Consider the following 15,654-nt stretch of genomic DNA (forward strand, 5'->3'; position numbering starts at 1 on the left):
TCAATCAAAAATCATAATCGACGTATGCATGTGCACATTCTGTACTGTCAGTTTCAAATAATGTCCTGTTTTTAAAAAAGGTATGGAAATTGAAAAGGTTTCAATTAATTGAAAAAATAAATGATCAAGCTCAGTTGCAGCCCTCTATTTATTAAAACTGTTAGATTTTAATATTGCTATGTATTCTTCCAGCATGAAGAATCTTTGTAAAGACAGAATTTTGCATTGAATATAACAGTGTGCGGGTGTGCCCAATGAAATGTCCAGTAGACACCTGCTTATAATTGCACAGACTCCCCCTTTCATCATGCATAGCCCCTCAACTCATGCCCAGAGAGACGCATCATAAATATAATTTCGCACACACAGCAAGAGAGGGAGAGTTTTTGTTTCTACGTGGTGCGTAACGTTGCGTGCTGCCCCTACCGTGCGCACATTGCAAGTGCAGCAGCAGTCACCTTGCAACCTCTTCGCCGCTCCTCGCGCAGTGCAGGACGGAGGAGGACCGAGGAGAAAGGCACAGAGCAAGATAGAAGGAGAGCGTCCGCTTGACACTATTATCTAAAAGTCTCACACACCCCTCGCCACAAACATCGGACCTTCCCTCCCACCCCCCACCCTCCACACCATCTCGAATTCAGCGGCAAGCTCTGCAGAAGCAACGCCGCCTGTGCGAGACCCTGAGCCGGGCGAGAACTGCGCGTGTGCCTCCCCACACACCTCCCCTCCACCCTCCGGTAATGAGGCTGCTGGAGCACAGGAGAGAAAAACATCAGTAGCGGTAGAAGAGGAGGAGGAAAAAGGAAGAAACTGCGGAAAGCAAACATTTGGACGAGGATGCATCTCCTCAGTGCCATGTTCCTGCTTGTCATGTCAGCTGTCATGTCATGCCAGGTAGGAAACGCAAACACGACCCTCATACTTGTTTTAAACTTCACATGGCTGGCTTTTTTGCATGCATATACGGCGGACGGCTTTAAAGTAGAAATGTTGTTTTCTTTTTAGGGTGGCGGTGGTCCAGTGTTTTAGTTAATTGTAGTGAATGTGCACTGTAGTCAATTGTGCTCAAGTGAGTGGTTTGACTGAATTTACTCGGTTAAGGCTTTTTTTTTTTTTCTTTTTCCCTCTCCTGGAGAGTGTTCGATTCTAAGTTTGAGCACAAGTTGAATTCATGCACCCAACAGTACCTTCCGTATGGCCACTTTATTAGGTACACCGAGACTATCCGTCCTTTTTTCTCCTCGAGCCTTTCACAGCTGAGGAAGGGCTCGCCTGGACTGGCATACAAAATCGCAGACAAATAAGAATTCACATCTAAGGACAATTTAGTGTGTTCAATTAACCTAACATGCAAGTTTTTGGAACGAAAAAGGCTTCTTTTACCTCAATAAAAGTGCTCATGTTTTTTTTGTTTTTTTTTTAAGCACATGGGCAGTCAACCTGAGGCTCGTGGGCCATTTGTACAGCCCGCAGGAGTATTTGAGCAAGCCCGCCATGCAAAAATATAAATCCTCAAAGCAACTGTTGAAGGGGGAGAAGTGTTTAACCCACAAATACGCATTGTATATATTAATAAACATTTGTTTCTTATTTTTAAAGTTCTCGTTTTTAAGTTCACGTTTTCTTCAGGTACTCCAGCTTGCACCCACATTCCCAAACCATGCATGTTAGGTTCATTGAACACTAAATCGTCCATTGATGTGAATGCGAGCATGAATGCTTTTTTTCCGTCTGTATGTGCCCTGCGATTGGCTTGAGCTGCTTGTAATATTTTGCAGTTGGGTAACTGCAACCAAATGTCTGGTCATGAAAAATGAGCCTCATCATGATCACTATGAAAGCAGAATTCTACATACGGCTCTCATATTGGGTGTTAGGCGTGCCTAATGTTATGGTGGCTGAGCCTAGGTGGATTGGTTTCACCGCAGAAGACGAGCGCGTGCGACGGAGGAAACCCACAGCCCAGTTTTGTCGGCGGTGACGGGCGGCGATGTGACAGTTGTAAAGCGAAACGGTGGCGCGGTAAATTATTTGACCCAGAAAAGCTATGGAGTCAAGAGAGGAGCATGTCAACTGGCAAAATAGGGTTCAGACGGTCACCATGCACATTTTCTGACAGCCTACAAAGCCTCTGCCTGCGACATGACAGACAGACAGACAGACAGACAGACAGACAGACAGGCAGGCAGGCAGGCAGGCAGGCAGGCAGGCAGGCAGGCAGGCAGGCAGGCAGGCAGGCAGCCGGTCATGGGCGGGCTGGTGGCCTCGCAGCATCAGCAGAAGCGGAAAGTACCGGACGTGAGGTGCCACGGACAGAGTCGAGTCACATCCTGTTCCGTTTGAGTAGCCGTTGCTTCGTACTGGACAGTTAGGTAAGCAAATCGAGCTACACAATGGATAGCGAGAGTTTGGAGTTATTCTGAAAAGCCATTATTACACGGGATGCTATTTAGCATCTACATAGGAAAATTCATTTGTGTTTTGTTACTGATAATTAATTGCAATGTTCATATTGCACTGAACAGACGGACCCTTCGCAAAATGATTTTGCCCAATTTGTTTTTCCATGGTTATCACACTTTTTTCCTCTGCTATCCCCAATCTTTGTGGTGACATCTCACTCACACACACACACACACACACAAACACACACACACAAAACAAAAAACAAACAAACACACCAAAGAAGAAAGAACAAATCTGAACGGGATTTGCTATAGACTGCAGTGACTCCCCAAGCGTGCTAGCAGTACCACTAGTGGTATGCAAATTCCCTCTAGTGGTATGTGAAAGAATCACTGTGTAAGTACAAGCACAGTTCAGTTATGTTTAACTTTTTGGTTTAACATTTGAACATTTGTTTAATCATTGTTTATAACTTTTGAGGTCCAATTTTTATTTTAACTTTGTGGCAATATATTTTAATTAAATTATTAAGTAGTTTTTTCATATCTAAGTTCAGTGTCAGTGCATAATGTTACAGTGCCGACATTTTATATGTGCTTTTTGGGAATAAAACTTCTGTCTCATTGTTGATGAGCACTTGGGTCTACTACGCTACTCTATTTTATGTCGGTAACGACGATGGCGCTTGAAGAGAATTTATTTTTTTTATTTTTTGGGGGGGGGGGGATGTACTTCGAGAACCACTGCGTTAGTCTTGCGTGACTTCCCACATAGCATCAGTTCACCATCCAAATTTGGGACTTTTGAGCCCTATTTTGCCAGAAATGTTCTCCATGGACTTGAGTCTCCACGGTAAATTTGAATTTCAAAAATTTACAAAAAAAAGACGACTATATATAGATTCATATCCACGTACATGTTAGGAATAATTTTCAAGAGTGGAAAAAAAAGCTCCCAACCCCCCCTCCAATTGGCCCCCTAAAAAACTTTTTTTCCCCTCCAATTGTCCCCGAGGACTTTCATCTCTTAAGAGTCCACACAATTCAAATTAATCCCGTTAATCTTTTCAAGCATGACCGCAGCGAGAGTAATTTCACTTAACAAGCCGTGATTAAGCCTATATTGGATTAAATATGCTTTGATCCATTGCAAGGTTATCTGGTGCAATATTGCTGGTATTGTGCTAGCAGTATATTACTGTGACATTTAGAAATTGCACGAGCCTTACACGGTGCATACTCGTGCTTCACATCTCGTGTACGCGACGTATACACAACCTTTTCTAAACCAGAAGAGTATACTTTACTGTATTTATAGGTTATTAATTAAATCAGTTGATTAAGAGGTCAGCTAACGTAAATATTTATTTTGAATCAGATATATATTTTTCAATTGACTGATGTTAGTTGTAAATGCAATGATATTGGGCGACCCCCCCCCCAAAAAAAAAAAAAGAAAAGAAAAAAAGCAGCAGCTGATGACTCACTGTTCTTTGTAAATACCCTCCCCCTCTTTTGACACTTCATACTATAAATGGCCTTAAGGGACAATTTGATGTAAATGCCTGCATTAAATATTCAAGCGGTTGAATGAAAATGCATTGCCACCCGTCTCGGGGCCGATTGCGTTGAAATAAAGAATTGATACCTTCCTGCGTATGCGGAGCCATGGAAGCGACGCTCCCCCACCCGCACTGCATCGGCGCACGCATAACTCCATATTGTCTGGTGAGGTTCCAGAAATATTTAGAGCGCTTTAATGAGACAGATGCACTTGTTCATTCGCCGCATGTGTTCATTAAGGACCCATAAAGCCTCGGGGGTCCTCGCTGATAAAGACAGACACCCGCTCGGCACAGACGCTTTCCTGAGATTACTATGTTTGCATTATATTCCCGACGGTCACGCAGAGAATTTTAAAGTGTTAAAAAAAAAAAAAAAAAAACTTTTTTTTTTTTAAATAAAAAATTGCCACGGCAGCCATGGTGCGGATTAGAAACCTCGTCGGCCATAGTAAGACGGGGTGAACGCAACTAAACCTGACAGTCTGATATATTTATTTGAAAACGGCCAGTGCATATTAATGAAAATGTGCATATAAATGTGCCAGATTATAGCCACATAGTTTCCAACCGAAGTCCCGCGCATAAAACAGAGTAAATATAGAGCAAGTGTGCAAAAGAGAAGTGCTTACTGTAGAGGGCTGTAACGTAAAGTGCCATAATAAGTTAAGGGGGACTGGAGCAGTGGCGCATATCAAAATTTGGAGGCACTCCGAAGTGGCATATGTATTTCCCGGCATCTCACGCTTGCCACCGACAACTCTTTTAAAGCTAACCCGCGTTTACATCGCCTAACATTGTGAGAGAAGAGAGCACAAGCACTACGCAGTGTACGTGAAAATATTGCCAAATGAAATTATTGACAGAAAATATGCTATAATCAAACATTTGAGCTTCAGTATTGGACCCCGCCCCCACCTCGCTGACGCCGACTCTGGAGCCCGGCCAGGAAGAGTGAGCGCCATTTGACTCTGCTAGCTTGCAGCGCTGTCCCATTTGAAAGGGGGACGGAGGGCTTCCGTCACTGGTCGAAAAACAACAAGGCGAGGTTGATGGCTGCCAACACTGACGTTTTTTATGCCGCTCCCAACTCCAAAGTGCAGCGGGGCTGAAAAGCTAATTGGCTGACATCCTCAAGCACGGAATCACAGGCCCCTTGTGTACATACACTGGGGACCCTTAAATTTGTCACTCTTTTTTATATTGAAGCCATTTGCTAAAATCATTTAAGTTCATTTTTTTCACATTAATGTACACACAGAATCAGAATAATCTAGGAATCAACAAGGAATCTTTCTCCGGTAGTTGGAGCCGCTCTAGTACGACAACAGACAGTCAATTTACAGAACACTTTGGAGACAGAAAGACATTGACAAAAAAAAAAAAAACAGTCACTGAGCAGTAAAGGGTTGCTAGTTATCTGGTAATGCCGGTACCTTTTTTTTTATCCCATATTGACAGAAAAAAAACAGAATTATTGACAGTTTTGCAGGTTTATTAAAAAAGAAAAACTGAAATATCACACAGTATTCAGACCCCTTTGCTCAGTATTTAGTGGAAGCACCCTTTTGAGCTAATACAACCATAAGTCTTTTTGGAAAGGATGCAACAAGTTTTTCACACCTGGATTTGGGGATCATCTGCCATTCCTCCTGGCAGATCCTCTCCAGTTCTGTCAGGTTGGATGGTGAACGTTGGTGGGCAACCATTTTCAGGTCTTTCCAGAGATGCTCAATTGGGTTTAAGTCAGGGCTCTGCCTGGGGCATTCAAAACCAGTCACAGAGTTGTTCTGAAGCCACTCCTTCGGTATTTTAGCTGTGTGCTTAGGGTCATTGTCTTTTTTGAAGGTGAACCTTCGGCCCAGTCTGAGGTTCTGAGCACTCTGGAGAAGGTGTCAGTCCAGGATATTCCTGTACTTGGCCGCATTCATCTTTTCTTCGATCTCAACCAGTCTCCCTGTCCCTGCACCTGAATAACACCGCCACAGCATGATGCTGCCACCAACATGCTTCACTGTTGGGACCGTATTGTACAGGTGATAAGCAGTGCCTGGTTTTCTCCACACATTCCACTTAGAATAAAGGCCAACAATTTCTATCTTGACTCTGCCATAAAGACTCTCTTGACTCTCCACTCTGCCATAAAGCCCCGACTGGTGGAGGGCTGCAGTGATGGTTGACTTTCTAGAACTTTCTCCAATCTCCAGACTGCATCTCTGGAGCTCAGCGACAGTGATCTTTGGGTTCTTCTTTAACTCTCTCACCAAGGCTCTTCTCCCCCGATTGCTCAGTTTGGACTCTGGTCGTCCCAAACATCTTCCAAGGATTGGAAGATTTTCTTTTTTAATAAATCAGCAAAAATGTGAACAATCAGCAAAAATTTGAACAATTACTTTTTTTTTCTGTCAATATAGGCTGCTGTGTGTACATTGATGAGGGAAAAAATAAACTTAAATGATTTTAACAAATGGCTGCAATATAACAAAGAGTGAAAAATTTAAGGGGGTCTGAAAACTTTCCGTACCAATGTAAATGGCTGGATTTGGCAACAATTTAGCGGCCGCTCTCTTGTACCAGGAGTTACGATAAACAAAAGGTTTGAGTGGTTTCCTCATTCCAGATAGCTATGATGATAAGAGAAACTCTACCAGGGTTGCTTTATAACTGTAAAACTACAAAACAGGTACCACAAAAAGGCTAATGTTTGGGTGACTGAGGGACATGAAGGAAAATTTAATTTTTAATGGGTTGTATACAAATAGTTGGGGTCTCTGGAGTGCCTGCCCACCCATCAAGTGTGAAATTGCACAACCAAGTAAATCTTTTGTTATCTGCCCGTTTCTGAAAATGTGTCCGTGAGCGAGTCAGATTGTGTTGTTACAAAAACTAAGAGAAATGTTTATTTTAGCCAGTGGTGGTTTTGCACAAACAGGAAGGTGATCAATGGATTGATTATCACGCACACCCGTTATGAATGGCCGGTCAAACCAAAAACAGAATCAACACACCCACGAGCATTCAAGCAGCCGAAGACCTGGAAAGCAATGACGCTAAAATGGAAAATACTGCGTCAGCACCTGAGGACCACAAGAGCAAACTCAAACTCAGAATGCTCAGTCACAGCGGGGCGGGGCAAACATCTGCGTGGGCTCACGTCCAATATGGGCATCTGTGATTAGTCCACAGGCATCGCCTCACTGCTGACCTGAGCCAAAAAGCACATCTGCTGAGCATGTCCCAGTCCAGTCAAAGCAACAGCAATCACTGGACTCCAGTCACATGACTGGGACTCGAGTCATGAATTTGATGACTTTAGACTCGTCTTGATAATATGTTACAAGACTTGCAACTCAACATGGACTTCAACAGCAATGAGTCATGACTTCACTTGGACTTGAACTCATTGACTTATATTAACTAATTACTCATATTTTTTCACACAGTGCCCCCTAGTGTTCCGACTGAGATACCACAGTTGGATAAAATTGTGCCTTGATAAAAAGATGACAAGCTTGTGTTCCTCTTTCTTTAAATTGACTTGTGTTTTTGATACTCACAGGGAATGCCAAGTTTAAACTGAAATCTAATGAATCTAATTTCCTCACTAGGAATGTTTGTTTGTTTGTTTCCTGCTGTACGCACAATGTGAAATTCAGAAAAATACTGTTATCTAAAGGAGGAAACCAATTGGTCGTTCATGAAGTGAAATGTTTCATTTTCTCGTATATTCATAATTGCTCTTAAACCAAACAAAAATCTATTTTAATACTCATAATTGCTTATTATGATATAATTGTCAGTAGAATACTAATTACTACTAAGTACTATTATATTAATTACTAATTGCATCACTACTGGATGCAATTTTGTATTTATGACAGGCCTGTCACTTCAGAAATAAAGTGAGAAAAATAAAGTCATAATATAGCATTTTCATAGAATAACTGAAAACCTACTATCAATCGGTTTTGAAGGGCCAATAAACTATAATCCCACCCCTTGACATTTGCTTTGAAGGTGCAAAAATGTTGATCAGTCTCCTACTTTTCTTCTAAAGTTTCAATGCACTTGCTTGTCAAATTTGTTTTGATATGGCTTTTAAAATATATTAAATACATAAATGCAGGATATAATATATGTTTAGTTTGTCGTTAAAATGACTCGAAAGGAGTCGAAACTCAAGGTTTAGGACTTTCGACTTGACTCGGGTACTTGCATGTCTCGACTTGAGACTTGACTCGGGACTTGAGGGCAAAGACTTGAGATTTAGTTGTGACCTGTAAAGCAATGACTTGGTCCAACCTCTGACAGCAATAAAACGTCACACACGTGTGCCTCAAAATCTCGACAAGTATATTACATCGCACAAAAAAAAAAAAAAAAAAAAAAAAAAAAAGTTGCCGTTAAAGTGCATCCGGCACCTTTACCAGCAACACTGGCTCTAAAAGGTTTTTACTGACAGAGCAGATGTGTAACAGGCGGGTGAGATTGCCTGTGTTTTGTTGAGAGAAGGCCACGAGACGACAGGCTGGATTGACTGACCTCCACAGCCACAAACAACAAGTGTAGCAAGAGAAAGAATGAAAATCTGCAAAATCTAAGGCAGCGGATTTCAAAACTGTGGTGTGCAAACAATCACTAAATTAAATGTTCAAACTGTGTTGAATGTTACAGTGGCTTAAATGTTTTTGTTGTTGTAATAATGCAGTATAATACATTTGTTCACTAGAGTTCAGTTGTATTTAACTTGTAAATACAATAAATTTTGCATTTAATCTTTTGGAACTGTGATTCCCCCCCCCCCCCCCCCACTTATGCGCAATACATTTTAATTGAATTGTTACTCAAGTACACTATTTATCCAATTTCCATTGCAGTGTTAATATTCAAACTGTGCAGAATGTTTCAGAGGCTGACAGAAAATATTTTTAGGAATAAAACCTCTGCCTCATTTTGTTTAGCTTGCACGTCTTAAAACACGTCTTGCTTTTTTAGACGAGAACATGGCTGATATACGGGTTGTCAGCGTGTGGGTGTGGACGTGAGATAGCCGGGCAACTACACCTCCACCTTCTTCAGTGCGCTCGCTCCCTCCCTCTGCTCCCATTTACGCACCAGCGTGCCGTCTCACAATCATGCAGAGATAATGGCATCACATTGTGTTGGCGAGATTGAATAGTAGCTGATGATTGTTCATGATGACAATGCTGAATGGCAACCAAAACGACATTTCTCTCCTTTAAAAAGAGATTCTGTGTGAGGTGCTGCATTACATCAGTTTTGGGCCACTATTTCACAGTACTCTTACGAAGTGCGATTGTGATTTATTGATAGAATCATGGATTGTTACCCTCTCCACAGTAATGTTATTGTGTTGGAAATAGGTTTATTTACCAGAATGTTGACAAAAACGTTCGAATTTTGCGACAGCAGAACAGTGGCTGGAGCTGAGCAAGACTGCTTCACAGGTTGTTGGGTTAAAATCTCAGCTGCTGCTTTCCAATGTTGAGTTTGCATGTGATCCCCGTGCTTGTATGGTTTGTCCGGGTACTCAGTCTTCCTCCCACATTCCAAAAACACGCATGTTGAGTTCATTGAAGAATATAAATCCTCCATAGTACATACATTTTTGTTTATATGTGCCCAGCGACTGCCTGACGACCAGTCCTGGGTGGAGTCCGCCTCTCGTCCTTAAATCAGCAGGTATATGCTCCGGAAAATAGATGCATGATTTTTTTCCCCCCTTAAAATATTTTTGCATTTCACTTATAGCAGAGGTTAACTTATTTTTACAGTATTTGTTTTTAATCACATACACCTCTGCTGTGTGTTTTCATACAAATCTGGCAAAAGTATGAAGCCTTGTAAAAAAAAAAAAAAAAAAAAGCGTAGTGGTCCATTTACAGTAATTAGCAGTACAGCGGTGCCTTGACTTACGAGATTAATTTGTTCCGAGACCACGCTCTTAACCCAGAACACAACGATCCATTTAACTACTAAGTGAAACAGTAAGCTGCAGTAATATCAGTTATTTTTCACAGAGGATAAAAACAATTATGTTCCTGTTAATATTGTTTTGTCGGTCTACGTGTTGTTGCAATGGTTGTGTTCAAAAGTCCCTCACTTAAAGGGTTATAACTACCACAACATTGATGTCAGTTTTGTTAGCCCACATCGTTGGCGTTAGCATTAAGCTAGCAGAATTTGTTAAATACACAGTATGCAGTTCTATGTTTTATGTTCAAACCTGAACTGGGAGTGGCAATAAACCGCTTCAAGCAAGCACTGTGTATTGAATTGTTCACTACCTGTTACTTGTTGTGATGTTTCGCCGTCAACCTTTTCAGTGCTCATAACTCAAATTTCTGAGTGCAACTCAAGACAAAAAAAAAATACAAATTAAAAAATATTGGCCGAGCAACGGTTTGTAGCTTGTAAAAAATCGGACTACTCACAAGTCGAGGTATTACTGTAGTTGTGTGCGTGTTACTTTCCACTTCATTCCACAGAAAGTACATCAGAGCTGCAGAAATGACATACAGTACAACATACAGCAAAAATGTGTTTCCTCATCTAAAATCAAAGTGGTATTACCTACTATACAGCCACGCACATGTGACTTTTGCTTATGGATATCCTGTCCTTCCCACACAATCAGAGTGGAGAACCGTGTATTCAAACCGGGTCTGTAAATGACCACAGACTGGCCAGTGCTTCCTTGGGGTATGTGTGTGTGTGTTTGGGGGGGCCGCGTGGGCTCCAAACGACCTCTGTCGCGTTGTTTTCGGTTTCGTAGAAAAACCTCGAGGCCTGTTGCCCTTACGTGACCATTAGTGTTCACAAAGACCGAGCTCGTGTGGCTCATAAATTGCCATTCCGAAGGTCTGTGAGGAAGAAAAAAAACATTAATGCTTTCTGTTGTAGACAAATGTGACCTTTTTTCTCACTACTTTTCATTATGACTAAATAATGCACACGTGCTTTCTAATATTCTCACAGTTACGTGTGCGCCCTGCTGTCAAGTGTGAGATAAATATCATCCTCGTATCACACTCTAAGAACCAACCCAGCCACCCCCACCTCCTCACTTTCCCCCTTTCATTCTGTGCCAGTGTGTGCTGGAGGGCGCACGCCTCCCAGAGGTTCACGTCTATGACTCTAAGCAAGAGTGACAATCCTCGGACAACACCCTGACCAGGGACACCCATGCACACGCACTGCTTCATTCTCTCACACACACACACACACACACTCACACTCACAAACACACACACACACACACACACACACACACAAGCTGCGTCTGTCTCTGCTTGCATGTTCACAAGCATGTCAGCGATGGGCTTGGAGTCAATGAGCAGAAGCGACGCATGGAATAGATACCAGGGCAGTGACAAGGGGGGTGGTGGAGGTCACGTGGGGGCGGTTAGAGTGAGCCGGTGATCAAATGTGACGAGCATTAGCAAAATCTCTTTAATTTTTGTCTTTTTTATGTAGCCGCTGCATTTACATAATGAGAATGCATTTCCGGACTGGCTTTGTTTGTTACAACAAATTCTAGCTATGCACAAATAATTTCTTTTTTAAAAATTGGCGAACTGGAGAAAGGACGGGTTTACTGTATGTCGTATATAGTGAAACCCCACCTATTTGCAGCTCGCTATTAATGAAATCACGTATTTTCTTTTTTTTTTTTTTCCCTGTAGATCCTATCCTCTGGGATTCACCCCCAAAACCTTTTTGCATCTCTCTCCCTTCTAGAAACTTTGTTCTGTTCGACTGCTCAAGTCTGATTCTCCATAAACCTCAATTATAATACCACAGCGGGTGCTTAAAAACTCCACAGTGACACAGTAAAACTGTTCCGGCATTAAAGGGATACAGATTTTCCATTCTGCTTGACCTTACAGCCGAACAGGACAAAAAAGTTTTGCATATTTTTTAGGTCTCTGTAGGAGCCAAGATGCCACATCAGGCAAATAGAGAAGTATAGTAATTAGGTCAAGGAGGTATTTCTATTCATGTCTTTGTTCTTGATCTTTGTATGTCTGGGATGAGCCAAGTTTAGCCTGGGTTGTTAGCAGGAAGTACAGAGAGTCTTCGCCATATGTCTATGTTTTTGCTGGTGCATTTTTTTTTCCCGAAATCAAATAATTTAAAAGCCATTTATTTTTTAGTCTAATGCAAGTTTCAAATGATGTTAAAGTGTTTGTGGATCAATGTATGTATTCATAATTTTTTATTAAGTTTAAGTTTTTTTTAGTAATTATTAATATAAGCAATTGAATATTTTTGGGGGGCATCAATTTATTCTGCAAGAGTCGCAATGCCGCCACGCTGCATTTACTTGGAAACATTTAATATTTCAATGTTTGCCCTTTGTTTATGGACGACGCCAATTTGACGTACTGCGCATGCGCAGTTGTACAGTATAGCTACCAACTGACCTTGGATCACGGACGCACGTAGCATCGGGAGGATGTCCGATTGGCCGTGCCTGAGGAACTGGACGGATGTTCGCGGCAGAATGAACGGGTGAAAGATTCATTCAACATAATGTGTTGAAAGGTAGACAGCTGCAAAACAGACCGCGCCAGAGGTACGGCAAGGGATCCCAGTTAAAGTAAGCCATTTTAAACTAAAATGAAAAACCTTTCCGGAGGAAGAAGCGGTTGCTAAAATGCATCAGTGTACTCTCTTTCTGGTGTTGTGAGAAAATCTGCGACCCACAAAAAGCTGTAACTATAGATAGTTCTTTCTATAGATAGTTTTCAAATAATCAAATTAGATTTTTTTTATTTGTTGTACAATGACATCTTTATTTCGGAAGAGTACAAAAAGTAACAATTCCATTATGATTTGGGAGTTGTTTCCTTGTTTCATGCTGGTTCTTTTATGGCTGTTTGCTAAATATTGTATGATGTTGGTAAAAGGTGGGCTACTACTTAAGAGTCCAAAATCTTTGCCATTTGTAACCTTCTCTGCCTTGGAAACATGCACATGGAACACAGTCCCATTGCCTGAACATCAAGGGACGATTGAAGTCGAACTTGCTCAGGTGTTTCCTATGGATGCTTGCTGAATGCGTCCCTCTTTCAGCAGGTCCTCTTATGTCTGAGCGAGAGGAGACTTTAGAGCAAACGTTCAACAGCCGTGTCTTGCAGCTCTCCTAGGAATGCTTCAGTATCCCTCATAATGGAACTGCATGTAGTTGCCAGGGACATGGGAGGTGCTAAGACTGCCGCTCCGGAACAAATACCAAAATGAGCAAAAGGACAGTGTGGGAGGGATGCGTTGCGACGTGAAGGCTACTCTTTTAAAGGCTGAATCGACAGCCGCTTGACATTTTACGTGGAAGTACAGGCGGACGTCAAACTAAGTGGTTGTCAAAACCCAATAAAAAAATCTCGGATTTGTAGTTTTTGAGTTCTGCCGGGGCCAATTATGGCAGCAGTAACATAGAAGTTCTAAAAGATTTCGAAGTGCTGTAAAATTGCCTGCAGAAAACACAATGGGATCCCATAAATACAGCCACTCCTATTTTGCTTTTTCACATGCATACATTTTTTTTCTTTGGGCATTGCAGTATAGAGCACTTCCTGACCAGACTTGTGTGCGACCTTGCCTTTCTTACTCCATGAATCTTTTATGAGCCCACAGCGTGGATTTCTGACTAGGAGATTGGAATACATAAATATGACGGTTTTGCCCAGAGATCCGATTGTGCATGGGCACAAAAGGCTCGGCTAGATTACTGCTGACTGAGTGGCATACTTGAGATTTATCAGAAGGCAATGAATCAGGGAGTGCTGGACGGCAATAGACGTTGCCTCCACCTGTTTGATCACGCAGCTGGACCGCACACCTTATCCACAGTCCTTTTTCCCGTGTGGAAGATTTTGCACTTCACAGTTGATTATATTTAGCTTAGCCGTCCATTTCCAGTATTAGTACGAAATGGCCTGACTGAACCACAGCGGATAAGCCAGTCCTCTTCCTCTCTGAGTAATCGCCACATCCTTCAAATTCTATGATCCACGGCACTATTATCCCAGAGCATCCTCTCCTCGCCGCCGCCAATGCGACAGCTGTCCTCCCCTGTTGAAACTCACTCAGCAGCAGAGTTTTTATTCCGGGCGAATGAGAGATGAGAGCTCGGCACCATGGCGGAAGCGGGCTGGCTCGGGGAGGCATTTAATCGATGCGTTTTCCGCCCCGGCATTGTCAAAGCCACGCGGTGAGGCGGTTGATGAGATGACGCCGGGCCTCTCTGGCTGCATCTCGACTTAAAAGTTCCACTCAAGACAGGCGTGGGGGCCCAGCAGCCACCAGACATTGCCGCATATCAAGCAGCAGCTTGAAGAGCTGCAGCCCCGCCGTGAGGACGTTTGAGTGCGTCGATAGAGCGGCTACATCCACGGCGTGCGATTACAGGAGGCACCGTGGAACGAAGAGCTTCCAGTGCATTATTCTGATGATCGAACACCTCACAGGTTGAAATAAAAACGCACACAGGCTGTGAGTTGCAAAAGATCTGCGCAATTATGGCTGGTGGCCAGCACAAAGGGATTTGACAGCGTTAGTAATAGCTCGGTAAATGAGCAGTGCCTTGGAAATGAAAAAGAAGACAAAGTGGAGTCGGTGGAAATGAAAAGCGGAGATTACAGGCGAGGATGGAAGGAGAAGAGCGAGTGCCTCCCGACTGTGCCTGCAGCTTTGTCATCTCTCCCGTCCTTAACTAAATTTAACTCCATCACCACTTCTGTTTCCCCAACAAGCGCCAAGATCTAATGCTGTTATCCTCGTTATATTTCTAAAGCGAATAGCTGAGTTCTTGAGCCACACTAATGGTGATGTGATGAATAGGTGGTATTCAGGAGAGGCTCTCTCTTCTCTTTAAGCTTTGGCGCCCCAGGCGACGAGAGCGCTTGGGCCGAACGCTCATCGCACGGTCGCAGTTTGAATGGGAGCAGCGGAAGCTTCTTTCTTGTGCAGAATATTTAATCATGGCGCGTTCCAGATTGGCTTTTACACCTACAGGAATTGAATAGACCTGAGATGAACTGATTAAAACAGAAAACTCGTGCAAATTTCATCCCTCCCTCTATCCATCCACTTTCTAAGGCAACCACGGGTGACCTGAAGCCAATCACAGCTGGCTTGTGCAAGAAACGGGTTCTTTGGTGCTTTGCATTGTGTTAGCTTTAAGCTAGCAAAAGGCAAAGTTCTGTAGATCTCTTTGTTTTATGTTTAGTTTGACAAACTTGAAACTGGGATTCGCATTAAAAGACTTAAGACTTCTTTTTTTGAACCATTGTAAATGAAGCATGTCACCAGAGATTGAAGTTGTGGTATTTCGATTGGTAGATTGTTATGGACCGCAGGTGACTTACAATGCAGATTCTCCATTGTCTCTATTGGTGTCATTCGCATTTTCATTTAAACTCTGGGTAATAGGATGTGTTAGCCTCTAAATCTTATTATTTCTTGTCAATCTAATTCCCCCACGCCGAGAGGTTGAATCTCCGTTTGAAAGCATCTTTGTCCTTTTAGTGCAGTCAATCAGGCGCAAGTCAACAATCTCAAGTCCCAGGAGGGAGGAACATTGTAGTTGGAGGTGTTCATTTGCTGTCTTAAAAGACAGCAAATGAAAAATGGCCAGAGGAGATTGCTGCGTGGGGATGAAT

At 42.5% G+C, this 15,654-nt stretch overlaps 1 protein-coding gene across 1 annotated transcript in view; it reads left to right on the forward strand.

Annotated features, from left to right (window-relative positions):
• The first annotated feature begins 495 nt into the window (after positions 1-495).
• olfm2a (olfactomedin 2a) overlaps positions 496-15,654 on the forward strand; it is a 57,650-nt gene continuing 42,491 nt past the window's right edge. The window contains exon 1 of the mRNA XM_061701462.1: positions 496-894. Within this exon, the coding sequence (XP_061557446.1) occupies positions 838-894 (57 nt within the window). The 5' untranslated portion in view covers positions 496-837. The remainder of the gene's footprint in view (positions 895-15,654) is intronic.

Source organism: Phycodurus eques, chromosome 16 (genome assembly GCF_024500275.1).
Source record: "Phycodurus eques isolate BA_2022a chromosome 16, UOR_Pequ_1.1, whole genome shotgun sequence".
NCBI lineage: Eukaryota > Metazoa > Chordata > Actinopteri > Syngnathiformes > Syngnathidae > Phycodurus > Phycodurus eques.